The sequence below is a fragment of the Pelobates fuscus genome, chromosome 1, assembly GCF_036172605.1.
Source record: "Pelobates fuscus isolate aPelFus1 chromosome 1, aPelFus1.pri, whole genome shotgun sequence".
In the NCBI taxonomy this organism is placed as follows: domain Eukaryota; kingdom Metazoa; phylum Chordata; class Amphibia; order Anura; family Pelobatidae; genus Pelobates; species Pelobates fuscus.
In genome coordinates, this window is record NC_086317.1 from 24678029 (window position 1) to 24702782 (window position 24754).

At 39.7% G+C, this 24754-nt stretch overlaps 1 protein-coding gene across 2 annotated transcripts in view; it reads right to left on the bottom strand.

The window, feature by feature from the left end:
* Positions 1-23402: 23402 nt before the first annotated feature.
* LOC134586616 (B- and T-lymphocyte attenuator-like) overlaps positions 23403-24754 on the bottom strand; it is a 35147-nt gene continuing 33795 nt past the window's right edge. For both annotated transcript variants that reach the window (XM_063442259.1, XM_063442250.1), the window contains one exon: positions 23403-23804. In XM_063442259.1, the coding sequence (XP_063298329.1) occupies positions 23541-23804 (264 nt within the window). In that variant the 3' untranslated portion in view covers positions 23403-23540. The remainder of the gene's footprint in view (positions 23805-24754) is intronic.

Here is a 24754-nt window from a genome sequence, read left to right on the forward strand (position 1 = left end):
GGGTAGGGGTACTGTCTGTGGGGGGGTAGGGGTACTGCTGGGGGGTAGGGGTACTGTGTGGGGGTTAGGGGTACTGTGTGGGGGTTAGGGGTACTGTGTGTGGGGGTAGGGGTACTGTGTGTGGGGTAGGGGAGCTGTGTGTGGGGGGTAGGGGTGCTGTTTGTGTGGGGTAGGGGTGCTGTGTGTGGGGGGTAGGGGTGCTGTGTGTGGGGGTAGGGGTGCTGTGTGTGGGGGTAGGGGGCTGCTGTAGGGGGGCTGCTGTGGGGGGATAGGGCTGCTGTGGGGGGTAGGGGTACTGTGTGTGGGGGGTAGGGGTACTGTGTGGGGGGTAGGGGTACTGTGTGGGGGGTAGGGGTACTGTGTGTGTGGGGGGTAGGGGTACGTCTGGGGGGTAGGGGTACTTTGTGGGGGTAGGGGTACTGTGTGGGGGGGTAGGGGTACTGTGTGTGGGGGGGTAGGGGTACTGTGTGGGGGTAGGGGTACTGTGTGGGGGGGTAGGGGTACTGTGTGTGGGGGGGTAGGGGTACTGTGTGTGGGGGGGTAGGGGTACTCTGTGGGGGGGAGTAGGGGTGCTGTGTGGGGGTTAGGGGTACTGTGTGGAGGGGGTAGGGGTACTGTGTGTGTGGGGGGGGTAGGGGTACTCTGTGGGGGGGGGTAGGGGTGCTGTGTGGGGGGGGTAGGGCTAAAGGTGTTTTAATAAAAAAAAAAAAAAATAAGAATCTTTTCAGTAGAACCAAAACCCTCTTTGCATTGGTTGACCAGGAATAAGCCATATATTAGTATTAGCATGAGTGAGCTTGTGCCACAAATTAAATGTCTTTCAGAGATCATGGTTTTATGTCAGACTCTCCCCTAGTCTTCAATTGTTAAAAAAAAGTCCCTCAAAACACGTCTGTTCAGAAATGCTTATGGACTCCCAGAGTAACTTATCTATACTTATCCAAATCTGTCTCATGCTCTCTTAAAGAGCCACACTCCACTCTCTCCTCCAGTTCTGCTACTTTTCCACCTTGTTTGGTGGCTGCCACCCTTGCTGTCCTATTGTGTTTTTGTACCCCACCTCCTCTATACTGTAAGCTCATTTGAGCAGGGTCCTCATCTACCTATTGTTCCTGTGTCACCTTGTAATTGTCTCATTTGCTGTAATTCCCCCCCCCCCCCCCTCTTCATAATATTATAAAGTGCTGCGGAATTAGTTGTCGCTATATAAAAACCAATAATAATAATAATATGTTCAGATCGATGCCCCCTTATGTGAGTCTGTATTGTCTGGTTTGGAACAATTAAAGTTATTTTAAAAAATCTGTAATTTAATGTATAGTTTTTCTTGAATCTCCAAATGTTGCATAAAAATAACTCTTGCATGTGAAGGTTATATTTTAAGGTGTGTTTGCTCTGCAAAATACTATTGCGGGTGTCTATATGATTGAAAGGAAACTACATTTTCAGGAAGATTCAAAACACATGTTGTACTTATCACAGGCTAAATGCAAGGAAACTTTTACCAAACTCTTGTGGTTCACAAGATTTGCAGATGTGGCTTCATGCTAACTGACCACAAAGATTTGTTATGGTCTGAAGTTATAATCTTATTGTCAATAATTCTGCTTAAATTAAAGCTTTCGCTGTAGACATCTTTCGACAAAAAAAAAAAAAGAATGCTTTGAGAAGATTTCTTTTTAGATGGACTTGCAAATTCCAGTACTTGGTTGCTTTCTAGAGATAAGTAACACATTAACCGTAATCATTTACAAATATATTTTCCTTTTTTTTTTTTGTTATCATCATTTGCAGACATATTGGGTGATCTAAACAGGGTTAGTCACTAAAGTAAGAAATGGAAGAATTCAAAGTGAATTTCAAAATCAGTCCAAAATAGTCCATAAATAAAAAAAATAATTGGACTGTATTGGCCTAAACTTTGAAATTCACTTAGAATTCCTGACAATCCTCCATATGGTAAATAGCCCGATATGTGTGTAAGATATTAATACATAATTGATTTTCTCATCCATCTGGGTTTTATTTTTGTGTGTTCCTCATTCTCGGTTCCTCTCTCAGAGGCTTTGGGGTCTGAGGGTTCTGCGCAGTATCTTAGCTGTTCTTAGAATTGTTCTCTTCTAGACGTGATCTCAGATTTTCCAACTGTTGGTTACATACAATGCTAGAGTAGGTGACCCCATATAGAGCCCCGATGCAGTCCCTGGGGGCAAGGTCTAACCAGAGCATTAGCAGAAAAAAAACAAAACAAACAGTTTGTGCCAGATAAAGGCAAACTTAGGAGCAGCAAAAAAAGTTGCTATTGATTTTCTTTTTATTTTATTATGCATGGCTAAAACAAGTAAGGTTTAAGGTCAAACGCAACATATCAATAAAAAATACTTTTTTTATTTTTATGGTTGAATACTTTTTCTAATTCTTTATTTATTCCAAGACAGGAAAATCTTATGCATTACAGATATTACAAAACAGTATTGTGTATATTTATGCAGACATACGTTCATTATGGTGTGGTACAGTAGCATATTGTCAGTTCAAGCAGTGTTGTATATAACACATGAGTTGTAATCGTTGTTCTGAGTGTAAGACCTCGTCACGACCTGGTACTTTACATGACATCCTGTCAGGTTTTTTAATATTGAATAAAACATGAAACACCGGTGTCAGCCTTTGCTAACACTTTCAATAAGATCTCGCGGTCCTGAGTTGCGTCCCCTATGGGTCATCCTGAGTTCAAATTTGTATCTGCAGGTGTTCCTTCGTATCTTTTTTGTTTTCTTACTTTGCATAGGTGTTCATTGTAAACAGTTAAAGATAAAGTAGGATGGGAAAGGAGAAAAAAGGACAGGTAAAAAGATAAATAGTTCTCTCAAAGAGTGGAGAGGGTGGGGAAAAAAAAGAGGATGGGGACAGGCGGGCGGGGTGCGGGGGGGGGGGGGGCACCCATCAATCTGCTCTTAAATTTCTCCAGTACACTAACTTATAAGTATAGGTTGTCGAGCCACCCCCACCCCTATTCACCTGTCTATCCAGGGGCCCCAAGTCTTGTCAAATTTTTTCATTGTCCCTCTGACCTGTGCTGTTAGTTTGTCCATAAGGAATGTATCTTAATTTTTTTTTTGTTTTTCTGCATGAATACTAGGAGTCTGTAACTAAACCTGTGCTAGGGCTCGTCTGGCGCCTAGATTCACTTTATGTATGAGATTTAGTTCTGTTTTCGTCCAGTCCTCCATAGAACTGGACAATAGGAACACCCATGGGTCTAGTTTAATCTCTCTTTCGAAAACATCTCTCAGTATTCCCGCGATCCGTTTCCAGTAAGTTTGTACCTCCGGGCACTCCCACTACATATGGATGTAAGTGCCCCTCTGTCCGCATCCCCTCCAGCACAAGTCCGTTGGATTTGTATGCATGCGGCTCAGCGTCACTGGCGTCACATACCATCTAAATAAGGTCTTATATGATTGTTCCTGCAAGGAGACGCACATAGAGGACTGTGCAGCAGCCTCCCGTATTTCCTGCCACTCTATGCCCTCCAGTACCTCGTTTAGATATGCCTCCCATCGATCAGTGTACGTGAGCTCGCCCCATTCTGACGTATGAGTGCTCATGTGCGAGTAAAGACATGAAATTAATCCGCTCGGAAACTGCTCTTCTTTGCACATCCTTTCAAAGAACATTACCCGTGTCGATGCCACTTTATTAATCCGAGGGTTTTGAGCGTAATCTCTAAGCTGTATATAGCGAAAATAATCGAAGGGTCTTAATGGGGCTCTACTTTTCAATCCCTTAAATGCTATGAAAACACAATTTTCAAACAGGTGGCACAATCACTGTATTCCAGCATTTTCGATGCCTTTAAAATCTCTTGCTCTCATGCCTAGTAAGAAATGCTTTATTCCTCAAGATTGGGGTCATCGGGGATGGGTCAGATGCCAGTTCATATTTAAGAGCGGCGGCGTCCCTGTAAGACCGGTCTGTGTTCTTTGGGGGGAATAATTTCTTTTTTATATGTGTATATTTAGTTACCACATCTTTCTCTGGAAACTACCTTCCAATGTGTCACTACATCAAGAGTTTTTATATTATGCAACACGTCTAGCACTTCTTACAAAATATCACTTCGTAATATTTCCAAGAGATGTCACGCAACGTAGAGATGGTTTCAAGGCCATGAGACGTCACAGTTTGGACTAGGTCAAATCTCAATTCAAGGAGAATAGGTACAGATGACATCACAGCTGTGTTACAGCTGAATAACATATATTTGTAGCAATGTATTCAAAACAAACTAAATGACTATTAGATTAGTCTGCATCAGTCCAAATATATAAACATATAGACAGAGAACATCACATGCCCCTCTCCCCTGTCTCATGTCCTTCACCTATTACCAGTTATTTGATCATGATTTCTCAATTTCTTGCCTCCCTTTGTCAATATAATGTCTCATTACATGCGTTGCCGTTCCCTATAATTATCCTGATTTGGACAACAGCAGCTGCACAGGACAACAAGTCCCATTATATTCAGCTATTGTATGTTCACCAGACATTTCTCATGTTTTTATTATACATTATTCCCAATTTACCAAACCCAAGTTCTATAGCTATCTTACGTACATATAAATATCTTATTAGTCTGTATCCAGATTCATTTCCACACACTGCCCTAACCCTAAAACCCATTTCAGTCACAAATTTAAAGGGAAAGTCACCCAAACAACTTTAGCTAAATGAAGCCGTTTTGGCGTATAAATCAAGTTCTGCAGTCTCACTAATTAATTCTCTCCCATTTAGGAGTTAAATCATTTTGTTTATACAGTCCTAGTCACGCCTCCCTGCATGTGACTGACACGGCCTTCCTAAACACTTCCTGTAAAGAGACATCTAATATTTACTCTTCCTTTATTCCAAATTGTTTAATTTCAAATATATTATCTCTACGTCAATAGCTTGCTAGACCCTGCAGGTGTGTGATTAAAGCTCAATTTACAGAGCAGGAGATTAACACCTTTAAATTAATATGTGATTGAAAATGAAACCATTCTTTTTCATGTAGGCTGTGCGAGTCACAGCTGGAGGAGGTGTTGCAGAAACAAAGTGATTTAACTCCTAAATGGCAGTGAATTGAGCAGTGAAACCTGAGAAGCATGATCTATACACCAAAACTGCTTAATTAACCTAAAGTAGTTTCGGTGACTATAGTGTCCCTTTAATTTAGAAGGGTTGCTCAATAGCAAGGGTCAAGTGTACATGTTATCTTGTGAGTTCTATATTGAGACAGAGCATCCAGGCCACGGGGTTATCAGGGCATCAACAATGCTTAGAATTAGAGAAAGACTTGATTGCAGAAGGTGGTTGTGACATTGTTGCAGGAGCACATAGCACATTCAACAGATGAAACGTGTGATGCGATCTAATGATAAGAAAGTGAAAACTGTATGAAAAGATCAATTCCCAGAATTCTATCTTAAAATACACCACATTATAATCAGATAGGCGTAAAACAGAAAGCTATAGTTCACCACTTTAATCTGTTTGAATTTCCTTCTGACAGATCGTATGAACATACCATTATTCTACACCAATGCGGGGGGTCGCATAGTAAAACCACACAAATATTACATTACCAATATATATATAAACCAGAAAGTGACTCAACCAATCAGAATGCTCACAAAGTTCTCTATTAAACATTGTTGGATAAGCTTTCCAAATTATTTAATATTTTTGGATAAACTGTTCAAATAATTTTTCCAAAATATTAAAATAAAAAAAGTATATCAAATATAAAAAAATATATTAATATATTAAAATATTACATTTTATTATATATTTTTTTATAATATTAAATCATTTGAAAAGTGTTCTTAATATTTATAGGTGGGAGCACGGGGGAACTATTTGAGAGGATTATGTATAGAGTACCGTCGTCCCCGATCCACAGACTGTTGAATCAGAGACTAGGGTAGAGGGTCAGGATGGTGGTACCAGTTCCACCTAAATGTGGGCTTGAACCCTGATGTGGATATGCAATTACAAAAGAGTGTACAGATTAGAAAGCTCTCCCCCCCCCCCCCTCTTTCAAAACAAAGCAAAGGGAGAGAAAAGCTACCAATCAACCTGGTATGTTGGAGAAGTAGAACAATGGATAGTTTAGAGATATACCTATAGATATGTCCAAAAAACAAGGTATCTAAAGATAAAGCATAGTAATATTAGAGACACTGAAGAAGTATGTATCCTAGCATAAACAGTAATACACTGTAACTTTATTGGACAGACTATAGAGAAGATACAATTTAACAGTGTCTAAGGAATGCTTAAAAAACCAACTAGAGAATCCCTAGTGGATATATCTGAACGCCCAAAAATAGGAATTAAAGCATAAAAGATGCTGTAGTATATAGATATTCCTATTGGGTAATCCACATGGGAAAACAAAGGAGAAAGTAATGAGTTAGATACCTTTGAATCGTATAGAGGTTGGACAGGTAGATAGAGGAAGACAGAGTAACACAGTATTGGAAAGGACATAAAGTGTCCGTTGTACATTAGCTATAGGATAGCTTAAAAGTATAATAGGGTAATAGGATATATGTAATGGTCTAAATGGTAGAGTGAAGGTTACAGTACCCAATAGACCTCTAGTTCTGATCTCCTATAGACTCCCCCCAACACCTTCGTGGGTGTTCTATCCTTGGTAAGCCCTGTACACTGTCCCCTTAAACTGCCGTTGCTACACTAGTCCAGCTTATAAGTTCAAATGAACAAACATAAATTTAACGAAAAAAAGGAAAAAATAATAAAAATGGTCAAATAAGGATTCCCTCGTGCATAGTGCTCAGTGAGTGCTCAGTGGGTGAGGGATCCACCGAAAGGAACCCGACGCGCGTTTCGGAGTATGATACTCCTTCGTCAGGGGCTATTTACCCTATGTTATGTCATAGGCGCCACCCCCATGGGATGGGGCCTTTTCTACAGACTGGGCTAGTCTTTAATGTTTAGCAGACTTGCCCCCACCTGACGGATTCCGAATGCTGGGCATATGGAGGGCGTTCCGTCCATGAATTCAATCAACAATGCCTGGATTTTGCCGTCCGAATGGTACCATATGCAGCCAGAGGGTTTTGCCAGATTTCGAATGGGGCAATTCAGAGTTTAATGAATATTCCTGTTGATCTATGAATAAAATCATCAGCTGTCCCTTAGACATAACTAATTTTATCCCATCAATCATGAATTTTTTTTTGGCGCTGCAGGCGGAACCCCAAAGCCCAAATCAAACATGTTCGCTCATTGCGTTGTTTGCTTCATGATTAGTCTATAAGGCTGTTCAGAAATCTCAAAGTCTAGAAATTACTAACAAAGACAGACATTAGTGAATAACCTTAAATTACTTTTATCATAAATAAATATGAATACCACACTCAAATATGTAACAAATTGCAATAAAACTTATTGCTAGTCATGCAATTATTTCATAGTTTTTATTATTATTATTATTTTTAAATTAGCTTATAAAGGTATGTATAGTATTTCATCGTGGTGACATACATTTCATCATATATACATGAGCTATTTACAAATATATACACAGAATCCTCCCTCGTATAAAGTAAAGTTCATAATGTATGTATATATAATTGGTAATGATCCACAGAGTCTGAAAAAAATTGAAGAAATAGAAAAATAGGAAAAAATAAGAAAAAATGGAACAAATCCAAAAAAGGAGAAAAGAAAAAAAGAAAAAAAAGGAAAAAAAAAGGGAAAAACAAGAAAAAGTAAAAAGGACAAAAAATTAAAATAAAAAAATAATAATAATACAGTCCTGATATATTGCAGTCCAAAATATAGTGCACTATATAATTCACTGTCTATGGGTGGATCTCACCAATGTAGGAGTTTCTCCTGGTATGCACAGTAGGAGGATGCTGTAATGTGGATCATTACCAATTATATATACATACATTATGAACTTTACTTTATACAAGGGAGGATTCTGTGTATATATTTGTAAATAGCTCATGTACATAGGATGAAATGTATGTCACCACGATGAAATACTATACATACCTTTATAAGCTAATTTAAAAATAATAATAATAATAAAAACTATGAAATAATTGCATGATTAGCAATACGTTTTATTGCAATTTGTTACATATTTGAGTGCGGTATTCATATTTATTTATGATTGAGATTAGGAGGTTGTTTTTGGGTTAACCTCGAATACCTGCACCCTACGTAACTGAGTTCCAGCACATTTTTTTTATTTTTTTTTATTACTTTTAGTTTGTTTATTTACTAAGTAAGTAAATGTTGGTTGTTTCATTTTGCTTGTTCACGTGTTCAAGTTTGGCACACATTAAATGTTATCTATTTATACACAAATACAAGCCGTGGCCTCTTCGTTAATTCACAAAAACAGCAGTTGCCATGTGGGACCAGCAGGATATTGTTGCTCGGTGTATATTCATGCTGTTTGCATGTTGCTGGGTTATTGCATAGTAGGTAGATTTTTCTTTTGTGCATACATGTGTTTTTTTTTTTTTTTTCAATTTGAATTTTATTGAAAATTTTTTGCATTAACCCCTTAAGGACACATGACATGTGTGGCATGTCATGATTCCCTTTTATTCCAGAAGTTTGGTCCTTAAGGGGTTAAACATCTTTACCATATTATGGGTACGGTAATTGAGCACTGATGTAGTGACACAATTTGACTGTATATGTCATAAATAACAATCTTGCCTAGAAACATTGTTAAGTTATGTAAGGCATAGGTATGCACAAAGAAACATTATGTATGGGTGATGCAAATCAGGAGATAACATAGATGCAGTAAAACGTGTTGAGGACAGTTCTGTGCCTAAGCACCCTTCCATCGATATTCCTTAACGTGCCATGTTGGAGTGGTATGGGCCTGGGCGACTGCAGGAGCTTGGGGAGGTTCAGCAGGCTTTAGTAGCTCTTTGTATTGAGCCAGCTTGGTTCCTGTTATGTGAGTCTCTGAACTTTGAAGTGCCCATCCGAGTGTCGTGGTTTGCTTGAGCTTCTGTCCTTGCCTCTCAGTGTGGGTTGTGCCTGCTTGGTCGGTGATTTGAACCTTTGCTTGGACTCAAGGGTGCTGCTTGTTGTGGGCTCTCGGTCATTCTTGGGTGTCTCTACTTGTGTCTCTGCAGTGGTTGCTCGTGTACGAAGTGAGAGCCCGAGTTTCTGCAGCCGTGGCTCTGGATCTTCTGCTAAAGTCAGTGTTGCTGTCGCGAGAAAGTCAGCTGCGGCTCCAAGCAACGCGCCTAGAGATATAATAGCCATAACCCGTGATATCTCAGTGTAAGCAGCGATTATGAAACGCTCCAGGGAATGGGGACCGGTACAATACAAGGGCCAAGTGGTCTCAATATACATGTGGTTTTAAAATGCATTCCTGTGGTTTGACGTTACAGTAAAACCATTTTATTAAGTATAAAAACCATATAGATGCACACTCAGACTGAATGTCTTAGTTTGCACGTTTCTGCAAAATCATGTTTTTATTTACTTTTCCACAATCTCCATCTATGGGCTTAATTTAGTAAGCAGCAAGAGTGGTTCTTACATCCACTCCGGACATTAGTGTACTAGCAGCGAGCCAAGAGTCTGCGGCACCTGGGCACAGCTTTTTTGGGTTTTCTTGTGGGGACGGTTAGCCCTCTGCTTGCCTCACCCCTCTTAATGACCACCAAACTTGCACTACCATTTCCCCCACTAGTCCTACTAGACGTAGTTGGAAGGTATCTGAAAATATATACTTGTGGTTTATGTTCCAGTGATAACTACAGTGAGGGAAAAAAGTATTTGATCCCCTGCTGATTTTGAACATTTATCCACTGGCAAAGAAATGATCAGTCTATAATTGTAATGGTAGGTATATTTTAACAGTGAGAGACAGAATAAGAAAAAAAAAAAAGAAAAACCAGAAAAATGTTATAAATGTCATGTCAAAAAAGTTATAAATTGATTTGCATGTCAATGAGTGAAATACGTATTTGATCCCCTATCAATCAGCAATACAGGTAACTAGCTGAGATTACGAGTACTCTCTTAAAGGGGTGCTCTTAATCTCAGCTCGTTACCTGTATTATAGACACCTGTCCACAGAAGCAATCAATCAATCAGATTCCAAACTCTCCACCATGGCCAAGACCAAAGAGCTGTCCAGTGATGTCAGAGACAAAATTGTAGACCTATGTAACAGATCTCCCTGTTCTTGGATGATAATTTTTCTTTGACTAGATCGGTAAAGGAACCTAACCAGACAGATTGCCCCATTTGGTTCGTATACTGAACAAAGTACCAAACACATGGACCACCCAGAACAGTCGTGTGCCGCTAGTTGATACACTTGACCTCACTAACACCTACACAAACCACAAACATGAACATTCGAAGTGGTCAGCTGGGTGGACGCCGTTCGTGTGGACGATCACGAGGCGGCGGCCATCTTGTTTTCACGCTTCCAGCTGTTTTTGGTCATCAAGTGTATGGAACTATTATCAGACACTAGACGGCCCTCCGTCAAACATGGAGGTGGAAACATTATGCTTTGGGCGTGTTTTTCTGCTAAGGTAACAGGACAACTGCACCGCATCAGAGGGACGATGGACTGGGCCATGTACCGTCAAATTTGGGTGAGAACCTCCTTCCCTCAGCCAGTTCATTGAAAATGGGTCTCCAGACCTTAATCCCATACAAAATCTGTGGAGGGAGCTGAAGGTTCTAGTTGCCAAACTTCGGCCTCGAAACCTTAATGACTTGGAGAGGATCTGCAAAGAGAAGTGGGACAAAAATCCTCCTGAGATGTGTGCAAACCTGGTGGCCAACTACAAAAAATATCTGACCTCTTTGATTGTCAACAAGGGTTTTGCCACCAAGTACTAATCGAAGGGGTCAAATACTTATTTCACTCACTCACTTTTTTCTCTTACTGTATCTTGCCCATTTAACTATATTTCCATTGGTTGTCTGTGCAACATGGAAAGCCTTGTCTCCAACATCTCTCTGCATTTCCAAATTACTGGAATATTGTATTAAAATAAATTATTTCATAGGGATAGGGTTCATTGGACTACATTACACAGGGGATGGGGTGCATAATACTAACTTACACAGACACTGTAATACAAAATTACACTCAAAACAAAGATAAAATAACTTGAAGATTTAGTTCAGGGGCGTCCAAAAGGTAGATCCCCAGATGTTTTAACACTACCGCTTCCATGATGCTTTGTCATTGTAAAGACATTCTAAAGGCATGCAAAGCATGAAGGGAGTTGTAGTTCTACACCATCTGAGGATCTAACTTTTGTTCCCCCCCAGATTTAGTTAAACTATCAGGCCAGTCTCCAACTGGTCATTGCCATTTTATATAAAACACATACAGCAGGGGTGGAGCCAGTGCCCAAGCTAGCTGGACGTGTATCTGTGCAGCTCAGGGAGTTTACCCTGTTATACGCTGCTTACTTCAACCACTAACTTACCTGCTAGGCTCCCTGGATACCAGAGCTTTTACAGGAGCTTTTATACAACTGACAACGCGGTCAGCACCTTCAATGATGGCGCCGGCTGGGGTCTACTCCACTCCATCGTCGGATGACAACAGCCTCCAAGATATGCCTCCTGCTTCACCTCAGGTACGCTCCGTGCCTCAAGCATCTCAGGAGGAAGGTGATTCTGCTCCCTCTATGAAAGCTGACATACAGGTGCTGAGGCAGGATATTAAAGCCATGTTTCAGGCAGATATGGTACTAACTAGCCAAGTTGAGGCGGTGGAGGGAGCCATGGGAAGCACCAAATTGGCACAATCTGCCACAGATGCTGCTCTAGGTTCGTTACAAAAGTAATGTGACCTGACAGTGCAACCCCAATACTGCTGGAGGTTTATTGCTACCCTACTGTCACCAAAATAGGCCAAACAGCTAGTGGAGGGTGCCTGCTTTTGCCTCCCAAAGGCTGCCAAAGCACCGCAAGATGCACCTACTGACATTATTGCTCAAATTTGTACGGGACTCTGATTGTGGGGCCCTCATCGGCTCGGCATGAGGCGCTCCCAAAATACCCTTTGAGGGAGCACACTTGGTCTTTTATAGAGACATATCTAGAAATACACTTAGATTGAGGAGGTCATTCCGACCTGTTACACACTACTTCTACGAGAGCCCTCCGCCCCATACAACAGGGGCCCACGCCGACTGATAGCGGCCAAGAACGACAAGACTCCTCTCCTGATGCACGTCTCTGAGGCACCAGCCTTCCTCCAGTCCCTAGGTCTACCAGCAGAGCCTATTCTGAAGGATGCACGACTATCTTGGACTCCTTTTGTGGGGACTACCAACTCTCCTACCTGATACCTAGGGCAGCTGATATCACCGCCCTATACATTAATGTTTAGCTCTTTATAGTTTAGTTGTTATACACTATGTTTACCTTACACCCTGGCTCCGGAAGCTTATAACTTGCACATTAGTTTAGCTATTAATTCCTCAAGTTACACTCAAATGTGTCATGTCACCCCTGTACTGAAGTGTACGCTTCATTACACGTTTGGCCTTAAGATCAGACCCTTTTTGACAATATACCCTCCTGGCCAGAGTCGGACAAAGCTACAAGCTACTTGAAGCTTATCTACAGAAGATTATCCACACACCTATATATAGCCTGCAGTCCCCCCAATTCACTGCTACAATTCTTCTTATTTTGGCCAGCAGGTTTTTTCAGTTAACATAAATTTAAATAAAAAAAAAGTCAATACTATACTTGTGATATTGTGATTGTTGTATTACTCCCTTTTGCATTGATATTCTCACTTTACACATGTGACGTACTGTGATTTCAATGCTGACCCCAAAAATAAAGAATAAAAAAAATGAAAAACACACACAGTGTAGCACTAGCTTATTTAACTTTAGAATACCCTTAGTAATAACTCCCCAATCACTAAACTGCTTCCTTTAGAGACCCAAAATTCATATTACATGACCCTTAAAGGGACACTATAGTGTCAGGAAAACCCCTTCAGTAGCTCACCTAATTCCAGTGCCGGGCTTCCTTACCTCTCCTCCCCCGCCGACGTCAGCATCCTCGTCCACTAGAGGCTGGCTTAACCCCAAATGTAAACATAGCAGTTTCTCTGAAACTGCTATGTTTACATCAGGAAGGGTTAACCCTAGAGGGACCTGGCACCCAGACCACTTCATTGAGCTGAAGTGGTCTGGGTGACTATAGTGTCCCTTTAATTCCAATTCCTATGGAAATCTTCTCAATAATTTATCCATAGCCCTTGTTAATGTTTAGCAGTGTAAACATTATCTTATCTCTCCTTTGCAGACCCTTGCTTATACACTTTTTATTTTTTTTGCTGTTGTGGTGAGGCTATGTGCGGAGAGATACATAGACAGCCATTTTCCTATCACTCCCCTTGTTTTTAGCCTCACCATCTGCATACTAAGAACTTCAGTAGGGTTAGTCCCTAAAGTAGTAATTGCTAGGAATTAAAAGGGAATATAAAGTGAATTTAAAAGGTCAAAATAGCTGACTTGGAAACATAGCTGAATAAAAGATTTTGCAATTCTGCTATTTTGGCCTTAAATATGAAATTCACTTTGAATTCACTTGAAATTCCTGACAATTACAATTCTCCCTTTAGTGAATAGCCCTGTTAGAGTAGCACTGATGTTAGAGGTGGTGGAGACTGGGCGTCCTTCCATCTTCTAATACAAGGTCTACACTGCTTGCCATGTTCATATATGGACTAATGTCAGGAGAGTAGAAGTGCATAGGCTATAGAGATGCTCTATTATTTAGCCAGAGCGTCTAATAATTTAACGGTGCTTCTGCTTTTATTATGCTATAATGCTACTAGAGGCCAGTCCTGGTATTACTCATCTGTACTGATTCATTCAAACGTGGTAGCTACTTTTGCATTTTTTTTCACTAGTTAAGGCTATTCAACCCAACACTCTGAAGTCAGTTTGGTATCTGTTGGTAGACTGCTAGTTACTTTGAACAAAACATTGTTTTCTCTCTCACATAAAAATGATAAAGTCCTTGAGGTCTGAGTCACGGTATTAGACGAACGGAGCTGCAAGGATATGTACAGAGAAAAACCATCAGGTCAGGAAGACAATAGACTCATTTTGATGCAGTTAATGTTGATACCAATCAGCTTGTTACAAACATATCCTTAGCAAAGTAAGGAAGTCGGTGGTTGTAGCTGCTGTCATTGGTTTCCTGTTCTAACATGTGAAGTGGAGATATAAATAGGTGCAAGGGTTAGTTGTGTTGCATCTGATTGTCTTCTACAATGGAAAAAAAATGCAAACTGAATGTAATCGTGTGCCATGTGCTAGTTTATTAACTCAAGGAAACGTACCTGACATTGAACTGTCCCTAACCGGTTGCAAAACCTGTAACGCGAGAGAGTAAGGACATAAACCTGATTTAAAAATCATTAATTCCGAAAGATTCCAGCTATAGCTCAAGTCCTTTTTACTAACTGTTCATGTTTAGACAGGTTCAAGTCTAGATCTGCAGGAGTTGTGCTTCCAACCTAGAATGAATTTGGCTGTTATTGCAGTCTGCAAAGAATCCCTGAACTCAGAATCCTTATCATTCTTTATTCCTCTATTTACTCTAGTAGCATGCAGCCATGATGTTTGAAAACTTACAAAACTTGCTTTAGTTTGTTGAGGAAGAAGGAGGACCACCATTTATTAACTCTCTGTACAAGTGGAAAGGGACATAAATGGATATCGGGTAGAGAATTTTAGGTTGAAAACCAGCTGTGGATTAAAGGGTTAAAACCAGCTGGTTTTAGGAAGCAGACAATACTTATCCACATATATGGCTTAATTTTATTTTGCTGTCAAATTCAAAGTTATCCTCTGGTATACGCTGAAGTACTTTGTTGTCACGCACGTTGAATGGTTTAAAAATCATGAAAGATTAAAGGATTGCACCAAGCACCACGTCTTGGTGATTTCATGTGGTCATGGTGCGTTCAGTGTTTCACTTAGTAACGCTGCTCATACGGAGAAACAAACTTTGCTCCCAGAAGTGTAAGTCCATAACCAACAAGAGCAGTTTAGAACGAGAGTTACGGGCTGCCTATGTCGATTCTGTGCAAGAAAGGTGTCTGTCGTCCGCACACCTAGCATGCAGACAACAGACAACCAAAGGCTCAGCCAGCCTTTGATGCTTCCCTCCCACTGAGGTTTTTTCTTGTTTTTCTTTTTTTCTCTTTTATTATAGGGGGGACTGTGCCACAAGGGTTAGTCCGGGGTTTATAAAAACACATTTTTGTGGTTGGTGCAATCCTTTAAATCAAATAACAAATCTGACTCACTCCGTTTCTAGTTTACCTGGGCAGAACAGATCTTGTACCTACTTTCACCCTTTTCAAGAGCAGAGTGGTTTCTTTAATTGTAACCAAACAATAGGTTCAAACTAGTAGCAGTGACGGTTTATTGATTAGTAGGAGATTTGATCTATTTAATCCCACAGTAATCATTAGAATCTATGTAGATCAGACCTGCACACCTTTTCAGTAGGTAGGGGCCAAAATTAAAATAGGCTAAAGTTCTTCAGGCCGCAGATAGGTTTTTAGTGCCTCACTTTCCAAGTAGATGTATAAGTAATGATTAAACTATTTTTCAAACGAACCATATTATAAAAATTACTTTGGTAAGCTGTACAAGTTTGAATACATTTTTCAGGTTTTCTTACCGTTAATGGGACGTATTACACTTCTTATTAGCAATCAGTTTGTTATACTCCGGAATTATGTTTGAAATCGATGTTTTTACAATATCTTCCCCTCTGTGTCTTTTTGTCTCCCTCCCCAGCCAATGTCTGTCTCTTTTGCCCCTTCCCTAGCCCCTGTCTATATATTTTGCAACTTCCCCAACTCCTCGGTATCCTTGTCCCTCCAGCCCATCTGTTTGTCTCTTTCTCCCCCAGCTCCATTAGTAGCTCTCTGTCTTTCCTCCTAAGCCCCAGCACCTTGTCTTTTTCTCCTCAGCCCCTGTGTGTCTCTTAGTGTCTCCCTAGCCCTTCTGAGTGTCTCCCCCAGCCCATCTGTCTCTTTTGCTTGTTTCCTAGTCCCTGTCTGTCTCTTTTTCCCCTTCCCTAGTCCCTGTCTGTCTCTTTTGCCCCTTCCCCAACCCCTATGTGTCTCTTTGTGTCCCCCCATCCCTTGTCTGTTTTTTTTTGCCTCACCCTTGTGGTTCCCTCCTGTGTAGCATGGCCAAGTCGCGGACCGTGGAAAAGGAGCTCCTGTATCCTCTCCCCAGTCTGACCGGAATCAGTTCTACACTCCCAGCGTGCACTTTCTGTCAGATTGGGCAGTGACTGGCAAGAGGGGATGCTGTGCTGTGCGCTCCCCTCCTGCCTGTCAAACGGATCCTGCAGCACCCAGGCTAGTGCACCCTATAGCGCGCACCTCTGCCACCTTAAGGTAGCTCCAGCTTTGTTCTCACTGCCCGGATTAAGTTGTGCAGGTTTGGTGTAGATAATTGTCATCCACTTGCACTGTATTATATACTTAACACCAGTGAAGTATTTTCACTGCAATTTATTCCTACATCCGCCCAAGAAGTGTCTACGTTTAAAAAGCAAAGCCTGATCTCCAACTCCCCTGGAGACAATCGAATGGCCTTCTCCTCCCGCAAAATGTGTGTGTATTTATATATTCATATATATATATATATATATATATATATATATATATATCCCCTCTTATAATATTGTATAGCGTACGGAATCTGTTGGCGCAATATAAATGACAATAATAATATATATATATATATATATAATGTGACAAACTGCCCTTTGCCCCTGGCTTTTGGAGGAGCCTGATTGCCAGCCTCCTGCCTTATGACTATGGCCCTGACTATTTGGGCATATTGGATTGTAACAGACTTTTTCTGCCCCTTTAATTCCATGAGAAAATGTGCCTCTTCCCCTCCCCCTTTTTCCTGTCTATTGTTTCTCCAGCAGGGCGTTGTCCCAGGGACACTGCAAGACCAGTTTAAACTGGCTGCATTGTCCCTCCTCAATCGCTAATCAGCCCTTGCTAAACTTTAACCCATGGCAATTTTATTCTGTTTGTGGTATCTGAGCGCTGTTCAGATATATTGAGCGCTCAGATCCAATCTGGGGATAGGTTGAATGTGGGGGTTCTGTTCAGTATAATAGGAATTATGTATTTTTATGTATTTTTTACTGTTGTTGTAAATGGAGATATTCCCTGTACATGGAGATAATTAAGTTACCACCCCCACTTAAGCCAATTATCTCCAGGATAGAGGAGAAGATAGACCGGCTGCACAGCCTAAATCTGTGGAACTGTTTTGGGCAGGAAAGCCATGCTTGCAGTCGGTCAAATAGGACTTCCACCTATCTTTTGAACCACTGGACCAAATTGTATGATTTTGAATATGTTTGTATACTGATTATGTTGGTTCAGAATATGTAACTTTTATGGAAATTGCATGTATGGTTTGCAAGTTATGAATATTGTAAAAAACAGTATATTTCTCTGCCTGTGATAATTAAGTTAGCCCATTGTGTTTAGTAATTATATCACAGGCAGAGGAGAGGGTTTGAGTGCCTTGGCTGGGAGTGTCTGACTGTATTGTAATGTGTTTGATTGGCTGTTCCACAAGACCACGTGGGTGGTAACCTTGTAGAAAATCTTGTATAAAAGAAAGTCCTTTGGTGCTCATTAAACAGACCTGCTTGACCCTTTCTTGAAGCCTTGGCTCATGCTTGGGGGATGGAATAACTACACTCTGGGGATTGCTATAATCACACTATACTCCCCAGGGTAAGCTCTTGCAAGAGCTGTTCTTGTTCCTGCTACGCTCTCTGGAGGAAGAGAGGTCTGTCAACTGGAAGCTGGATCCTGGCCTTAGGTCCACGGTGGGTAAAGGACGGCGAGACCCAGGCGCAGCTGCATCGCTGGAAGTGGGGTCTGCAGTTCTGATGGTGTCGGTTGGAGTGTTTGGAGTACTCGGCAAGCACTAGGAGCATTGATCAGCAGAGGCACTCGGTCGGAGTGCCAGCGTTCTGTCACATATAATATGATAAATAGAATTCCAATGGCCCTTGCCATATATTGACATAATGCCAATCTCAGCATCACCCAGCTCATACCTAAAAAAACAACTGGATCATGGAGAAATTAATTAAATCTGAATTTATTGGTTTAAGAGCCACAAATTGTCTTAGAAACCCGTCGTACATGAACTAAAATAAAATTTGCTTAAAACAATCAACCACACTTTTCTTGCAAACTAAAATATTTTCAGCTGCTTCTTCAAGAAAAAGGCACAGTAGGGCAGAATAAAGAAAATCAGGTGAAGAAAGAGACAGTGTCACACCATGGGAAAATAAATATGAAGACAGATAGATAGGATGGTTTATTTATTTTGAAATCATATTATTATATACACTTAAGAATTCACAGTTCTCTCTGCAGGTTAGTGGAAATCAGTATCTTTGCATGACTTTAGAGGTCCAACTTTACTATACTATTTATATTCTCGGCATTCAAGGTATCATTTTGTTAGAATATTTTTTATTATTATTATAAACATAGCAGTTCAAGAAAAAAACACCAGTCAATGTAGTAATTATTTTAACAACTTGTTTACAATCATTGCTTGTGCATAATTTATTTTACAACCATTTCCCTAAATATGGCACCATGTTCCATTTTCACAATTAAATGTTACATGCATTTAACAATGTTATAATTTAAAGGTTGATGATACAATTCTGAAATAAAGAAAGTACATTATAACATATTATAGAAAGTAAAAAAAACAAAAAACAAAACAACAAGGTATAGTAGTCCGTTACACCCAATACACAAGAACAATCTTTAGTATGGGGTATAATGGACTACTATACCTTGTATCTAACAGGTTAATAACTTGAACATTGTTTACAGTGAAGGCATGATTATTCTCAGGATGTAAGAGGTGTGTTATGTGCGTACATTGATTTTCAGGCAAATTTAATAAAAAAAATCCATTGACAAGGATGTAAAATGTATGTATAGATCACTTTAGAAACATGTCTGAAGAAAGAAGTTAAAAGAAGAGAGGTCTCTTACAAAAAGCGATTTATAAAAATATCTGTCACTTAAGCTATTCATATAGCAAGATGGACTGTGTATATATCTGCCAATACTCAGAAAATGTAATACCAAATTATTGATGGAAAAATCCCATTGTCACTAATGACACGTCATGCTGTGTACATTAAATCAACTGATCATCATGAGTAAATCTGCCATATGGTGATGGGCACATTTCCGTATCACTGAAAGATTGCTATACCATCTCTGATTTTACAGAGGTATAGCTCATTAAAAGGGGATAAGAGATAAATATACTTGGTTATCAACTTCATGATGCATCGCAATGTCCAAGTGTTTCAATTCTTGTAATCTTTGACAATTGACTTGCAAAACTTGGTCGAGTTTGAAGAAAATCTGGTTTGGTTTAGGTGAAGATGTTTTGCAACTACAGGATTTTGGCTTAAATTTTGCATATCTGTTTTCAGTTTCCAACACAAGCTCCCTGTTTAAAGTAACACTATAGCGGAATAAGAAACAAATAGCACTATAGTTTTACCCTACCTATTTTGGTGTCAGCTCCCTCCCCAGTGAAATTGTCAAAATTGATTCCACATTAGGAGGGCAGTGCACATGCGCGGTAAATCTCCACACTACTTCACTCACGTTCTCTCTAGGAGTCTGGCTCTGTTCTCACAGGAGAAGCACCTCTAGTGGTAGTCAGGAAGACTACCATTAGAGGTGTGCTTAACCCAGGGTTAAAATGACAGGACTACTGCACCCAGACCACTTCATTGAGATGCCTTTAGTGATCATTTCATAAATAAACACATGTTAGATTTGGGCTATTCTCATTAATTCCCGACTAGTTTAGTCTAGTCAGCTATTAAGTTTTAACAATAATATTATTAAAAAAATAATTTTTAAAATGTGTGATGCAATGGTTTCATAATCTCTCTATATTGTGGTGGTACAGATTACTCTTCTTATAAGTTACAAGAAAACCTCACCATATGCCACAATGACAAGGCTCCACCACAAATGGAAACATCATAATGCATAATGCACTTAGCTTTTAATAATCTATTAAAAAGTCTTGTATTCTGGTTTTAAAGCAGTTCTTCAACGGAAATGTTATAACCAGGGAAACGTTTACACATGGTCTACAGTGCTAGGGTACACAGGTTACTAATTCTGTATTTTTAAAAATCTATTTTTGGATTCTTTGAATTAGTCTATATGTGTTACTAAGCTTGAAATCATTTTGCCCTTATGTAACCACATAACCTTATCTAGGTCAAACTTCTACTCTGATAAAATTAGCTGAATACTTGAAAGTATTGCATTTTTATTTTATATGTGTGCATTCATTTAAATTCGACTAATTCTTTGACCACCGGTTAGTAAAATTTCAACAGAAAAGCAATTCAGTAAAGGCATTGCTTATTAGGAAGGAGTGAAAATGGTGGAACTTATGCAGATACAATGGCACTGTACATTCATTTTCTGTAAAGCAAAAATAAATTACTATACTAGTGAATTAATAAGTTCCACCGTAAACAATTTTGTATGAATGGAGACTAGGGTATAATACATTTCTGCCATTAAATATATAAAAAATAAAAAAAAAGAACACATACATTTTGTATGATTTACCTCAATTTAGAGGCTTGAAATTACTGTAAGGTTTAACAGTGTCCCCTCTTACCTGGTTGTCCGCGGGGTGCCGAGTGTCCTAATGTGGCCAAGTGATGACAGGTAACCTTTTTAAAACGTTCAGGATTATTTACTAACATTTGATTTGATGGTGATTCAAAGTGAATTTAAAATTTTAGGTGAAAATATTAGAATTAAATCTCCAAGCCAGCTTTGTTTTCATTCTGCTTTTTTGAGTCTAAAATGTGAAATTCACTTTGAATTCCTGGCAGCTCACATTTCAGTTTAGTAACTTTTAAAATTAAAGTGGCACTCCAAAAAAAAAAAAATCACTTTTTTCAGTAGATATACATAAATAAGCACATGCATGTATTTTTTCATTGGGAGTATGTCTAAAAACAGCTTGCAAAAGCTAAATGAGAAGACTTTGCAAGGCAGGTGCTATGGCAATTACTTTTCTCTTGATATTAGCCCCACTGAGTTAAACAACCAGGAAGTAACAGAACCCGATGTCTGAATGACAGCCAGGGGGGAGGGGGGATGTGTAACAAGATTAATTTATGAAAGTACCTCTTTCTATCGAATTCTGCATTTTTGTAAAATTAAAAAATAGGACACACACTTCACACATAAAGCATTACAGCAAGATAAAGTGCGTAGGGGTCCAGAGTGTCTTTTTAAGAACAAAGTAGTTGAACTTGACTCATAGCTGATTTGGAGAATTTTTCCAAGTTTAGCTATATTGGCCTCAGTTTTAAAATTCACTTTGAATTTGTGACAATTCTCATTTCAGTAAATAACCATGTCAATAGAAAATTAAATTTCTTCAGCTGATGAAAACTGTCCAATTAATTTTTCATACCATGAAGATGTCCTTTAAAGTGTGTTTTAGGTCTCACCTGTTGCCTTTTACTCTCTAGCTAATATACTAGGTGTAATCTAGCTAATGAATGAGTTACATGTCGCTCAATACTGTATATAGGACATCGCCTTCAGTACAGGGAAAGAAAGTGTGGATTGTTAACACATGGGTCTGGATCAGCAGGGTACGAACAGGGAGACTATCCCTGGTGACACGCTGCACTGTGGTGTGCAGATCTCCCTCTCCCCAGAACTTGATATTATCATTAGGCAGAGTGGGCACTTGCCTTCTCTCACTAATGATAACATGCAGCTCTCTGGGAGCATGCAGCGTGTCACCATTGATTGCACACTTTTAATAGGGCATGTGTTGTGGAAAATGTTTACTCCACTGAGGAGGAAGCTGGGATCACACTGTCATAATGTGATGTCACCCCAATCCTGGCATCACTGCTGAGTAGCTTCGAGCTTGGGGTACAGTTTTACTGGCATTCCCAGTGACTTAAAGGGACACTATAGTCCCCAGAACAACTACAGCTTATTGTGTTTGTTCTGGTGAGTAGAATCATTCCCTTCAGGCTTTTTGCTGTAAACACGGTCTTTTCAGAGAAAATGCAGTGTTTACATTACAGCCTAGTGATAACTTCACTGGCCACTCCTCAGATGGCTGTTGGAGATCCTTCCTGGGTCATGGCTGCCTAAAATGCATCCAAACATTCAGTGTCTCCTCCCTCTGCATGCAGACACTGAACGTTCCTCATAGAGATTCATTGATTCAATTCATCTCACTGAGTAGATGCTGATTGGCCAGGGCTGTGTTTAAATTGTGCTGGCTCTGCCCCTGATCTCCCTCTTTGTCAGTCTCAGCCAATCCTATGGGGAATCATTGTGATTGGATCAGGCTACCACTTCTGCTGATGTCAGTAGGCAGTAGGCAGGTCAAAGAAAACAGTGACAAAGCCAGCAGCTCCAGACTTGAATACAAGTAAGATTTTTACTATATTTAGGGAGGCATGAGGGTACCAGGGGGGCTAGATGGTGGTTTTAACCCTATAGGGTCAGGAATACATGTTTGTGTTCCTGACCCTATAGTGCTCCTTTAAGAAGGGACCCAAGGGATAAGTCTTCACCCCAGTTCTCACCATCACAGACAGGAAATGAGAGGCTGGGTAAATATAATTTTACATAAAATAAAATATTTGAGGTAAAAAATTAGGTGCGTGTTTATGTATATGAATATGTGTGCATATTTGAATATAATGTATTTGAATGTGTGTATATATATATATATATATATATATATATATATATATATTATTTTTGTGTTGCCCCTTGCATACTTTGTCATACATGTTAGATTTGGTATTGCACAAGTACCATCTTTATGGGGGTCACAGAGGGATAAGGTTAGTAGAGAAGACAAACAAAAGGGGTAATTAATTGAGGTACACAAAGTCTGGGGGAGTGGAAACTGATGCAGAAGACATTTTTTTTTTAAATTAAATAAGATTCTACAGGTAAGTCTTGGACAGATTGATTTGTTTAGGTATGGATTAAAAGTTTAAAAATTTAAAAGTTTAAGAATTAAAATTTTTATTCAGATGAACTGGACTAAATGAGTTTTTGCAGAAGTCTAATAGAAAGGTAAAATGAAGGCCTTTAGAGCTAAGTTCTCTGTATGGTTACTAATGAATACATATGTATCAATTCACCAGGAGGAGTCCCTTTAATGGCTTCTTCACACGCCTTGAAGGTTGAATGCATTCCTTCACCCGTTTCGTGACTAAATGAGCAGTCAGTCACTGAGGCAGAATATTGTCAGGATATGTGATGGTTTTTCTAGTTTCTCAGGTGGCAATCAGTCTAATGTTTTCACTTAAGATAACTAAATCCAGTCTTTAATCACTTGGGAAAAAGTCTTGTGAATTGCTTTTTAAATGCACTGTGGCATATTCAATCTGATCATCATCCATACATATATTGTTTATCATTCTGCCGGCACTGTGATTTAAATCGGCATAAACAACCGAGTCCTGTTCAGTTGTGTAATCAGGTGTTGTCTCCATGACAGAGTTCTCGTCAATGGTTTCATCTGACACTATAGCTGCTTCGGAGATCTTCAGCTGTAGGATATCGCTAGCATATTCAGAGTCGTTTCTTATCTGGAAAAATAAAAATACCTGAATAATCTCATAAATACAGGGTTTTTTTTTTTAAATGAATGTTATAAATTATTATTTTCTTGCAGAATTTAACATTTTAGGCCAAAATAGCCAATCAGTATCATAGATAGATTATTTGGAGATTACAAGGTGCATCCCACCAGTGACATAACTAGGAATCACGGGGGCCCGATGCAAGAATCAAAGAAGGGCCCCCTTATTGCCCCTTCTTGCACCCCTCCCAAGTAATACATGTGAGTGGGATGTGTGTGGTGGCTAATTGTTAATGTGCAGGGCTTCTCTGTGTGTGATTGTGTTGGTTGGCTTTCATTGACAAGTAGGGGAGGGACCATATTTGTATATAGAATTTAATGATCTTTAATATACAATTATTTTGCAGACACTTTAATATAATACACATTTATTACTAATACGTGCACATGTGTACATACGCACATATATCCATATTACTACAAATCACATAAATTGAGTGAAATTATCTTTTTTAATAAGCATTTTATTTTAAGCACACATGCTCTTACTGACCTATACATACTGACATATACTCGCTAACACATACACACACTGACAGACACACATGCTGACACACAAACACACTGATAGACTAGACACACACGCACACAGACAACACTCTTACTAATTTGACACACACATATATATTCTCTCACACACACTCATAAATTAATTTTATTTATATATTTATTTTACTTTTATTTACTTTTGGGTGCCCCTGGCAGGTGGAACACAGAGGGCCCAGTCGTACTAGTGACCTCAACAACTACCATCTCACCCTGGGCCCCTTGTTACACAACTACCATCTCACCCTGGGCCCCTTGTTACACAACTACCATCTCACCCTGGGCCCCTTGTTGCACAACTACCATCTCACCCTGTGCCCCTTGTTACACAACTACCATCTCACCCTGTGC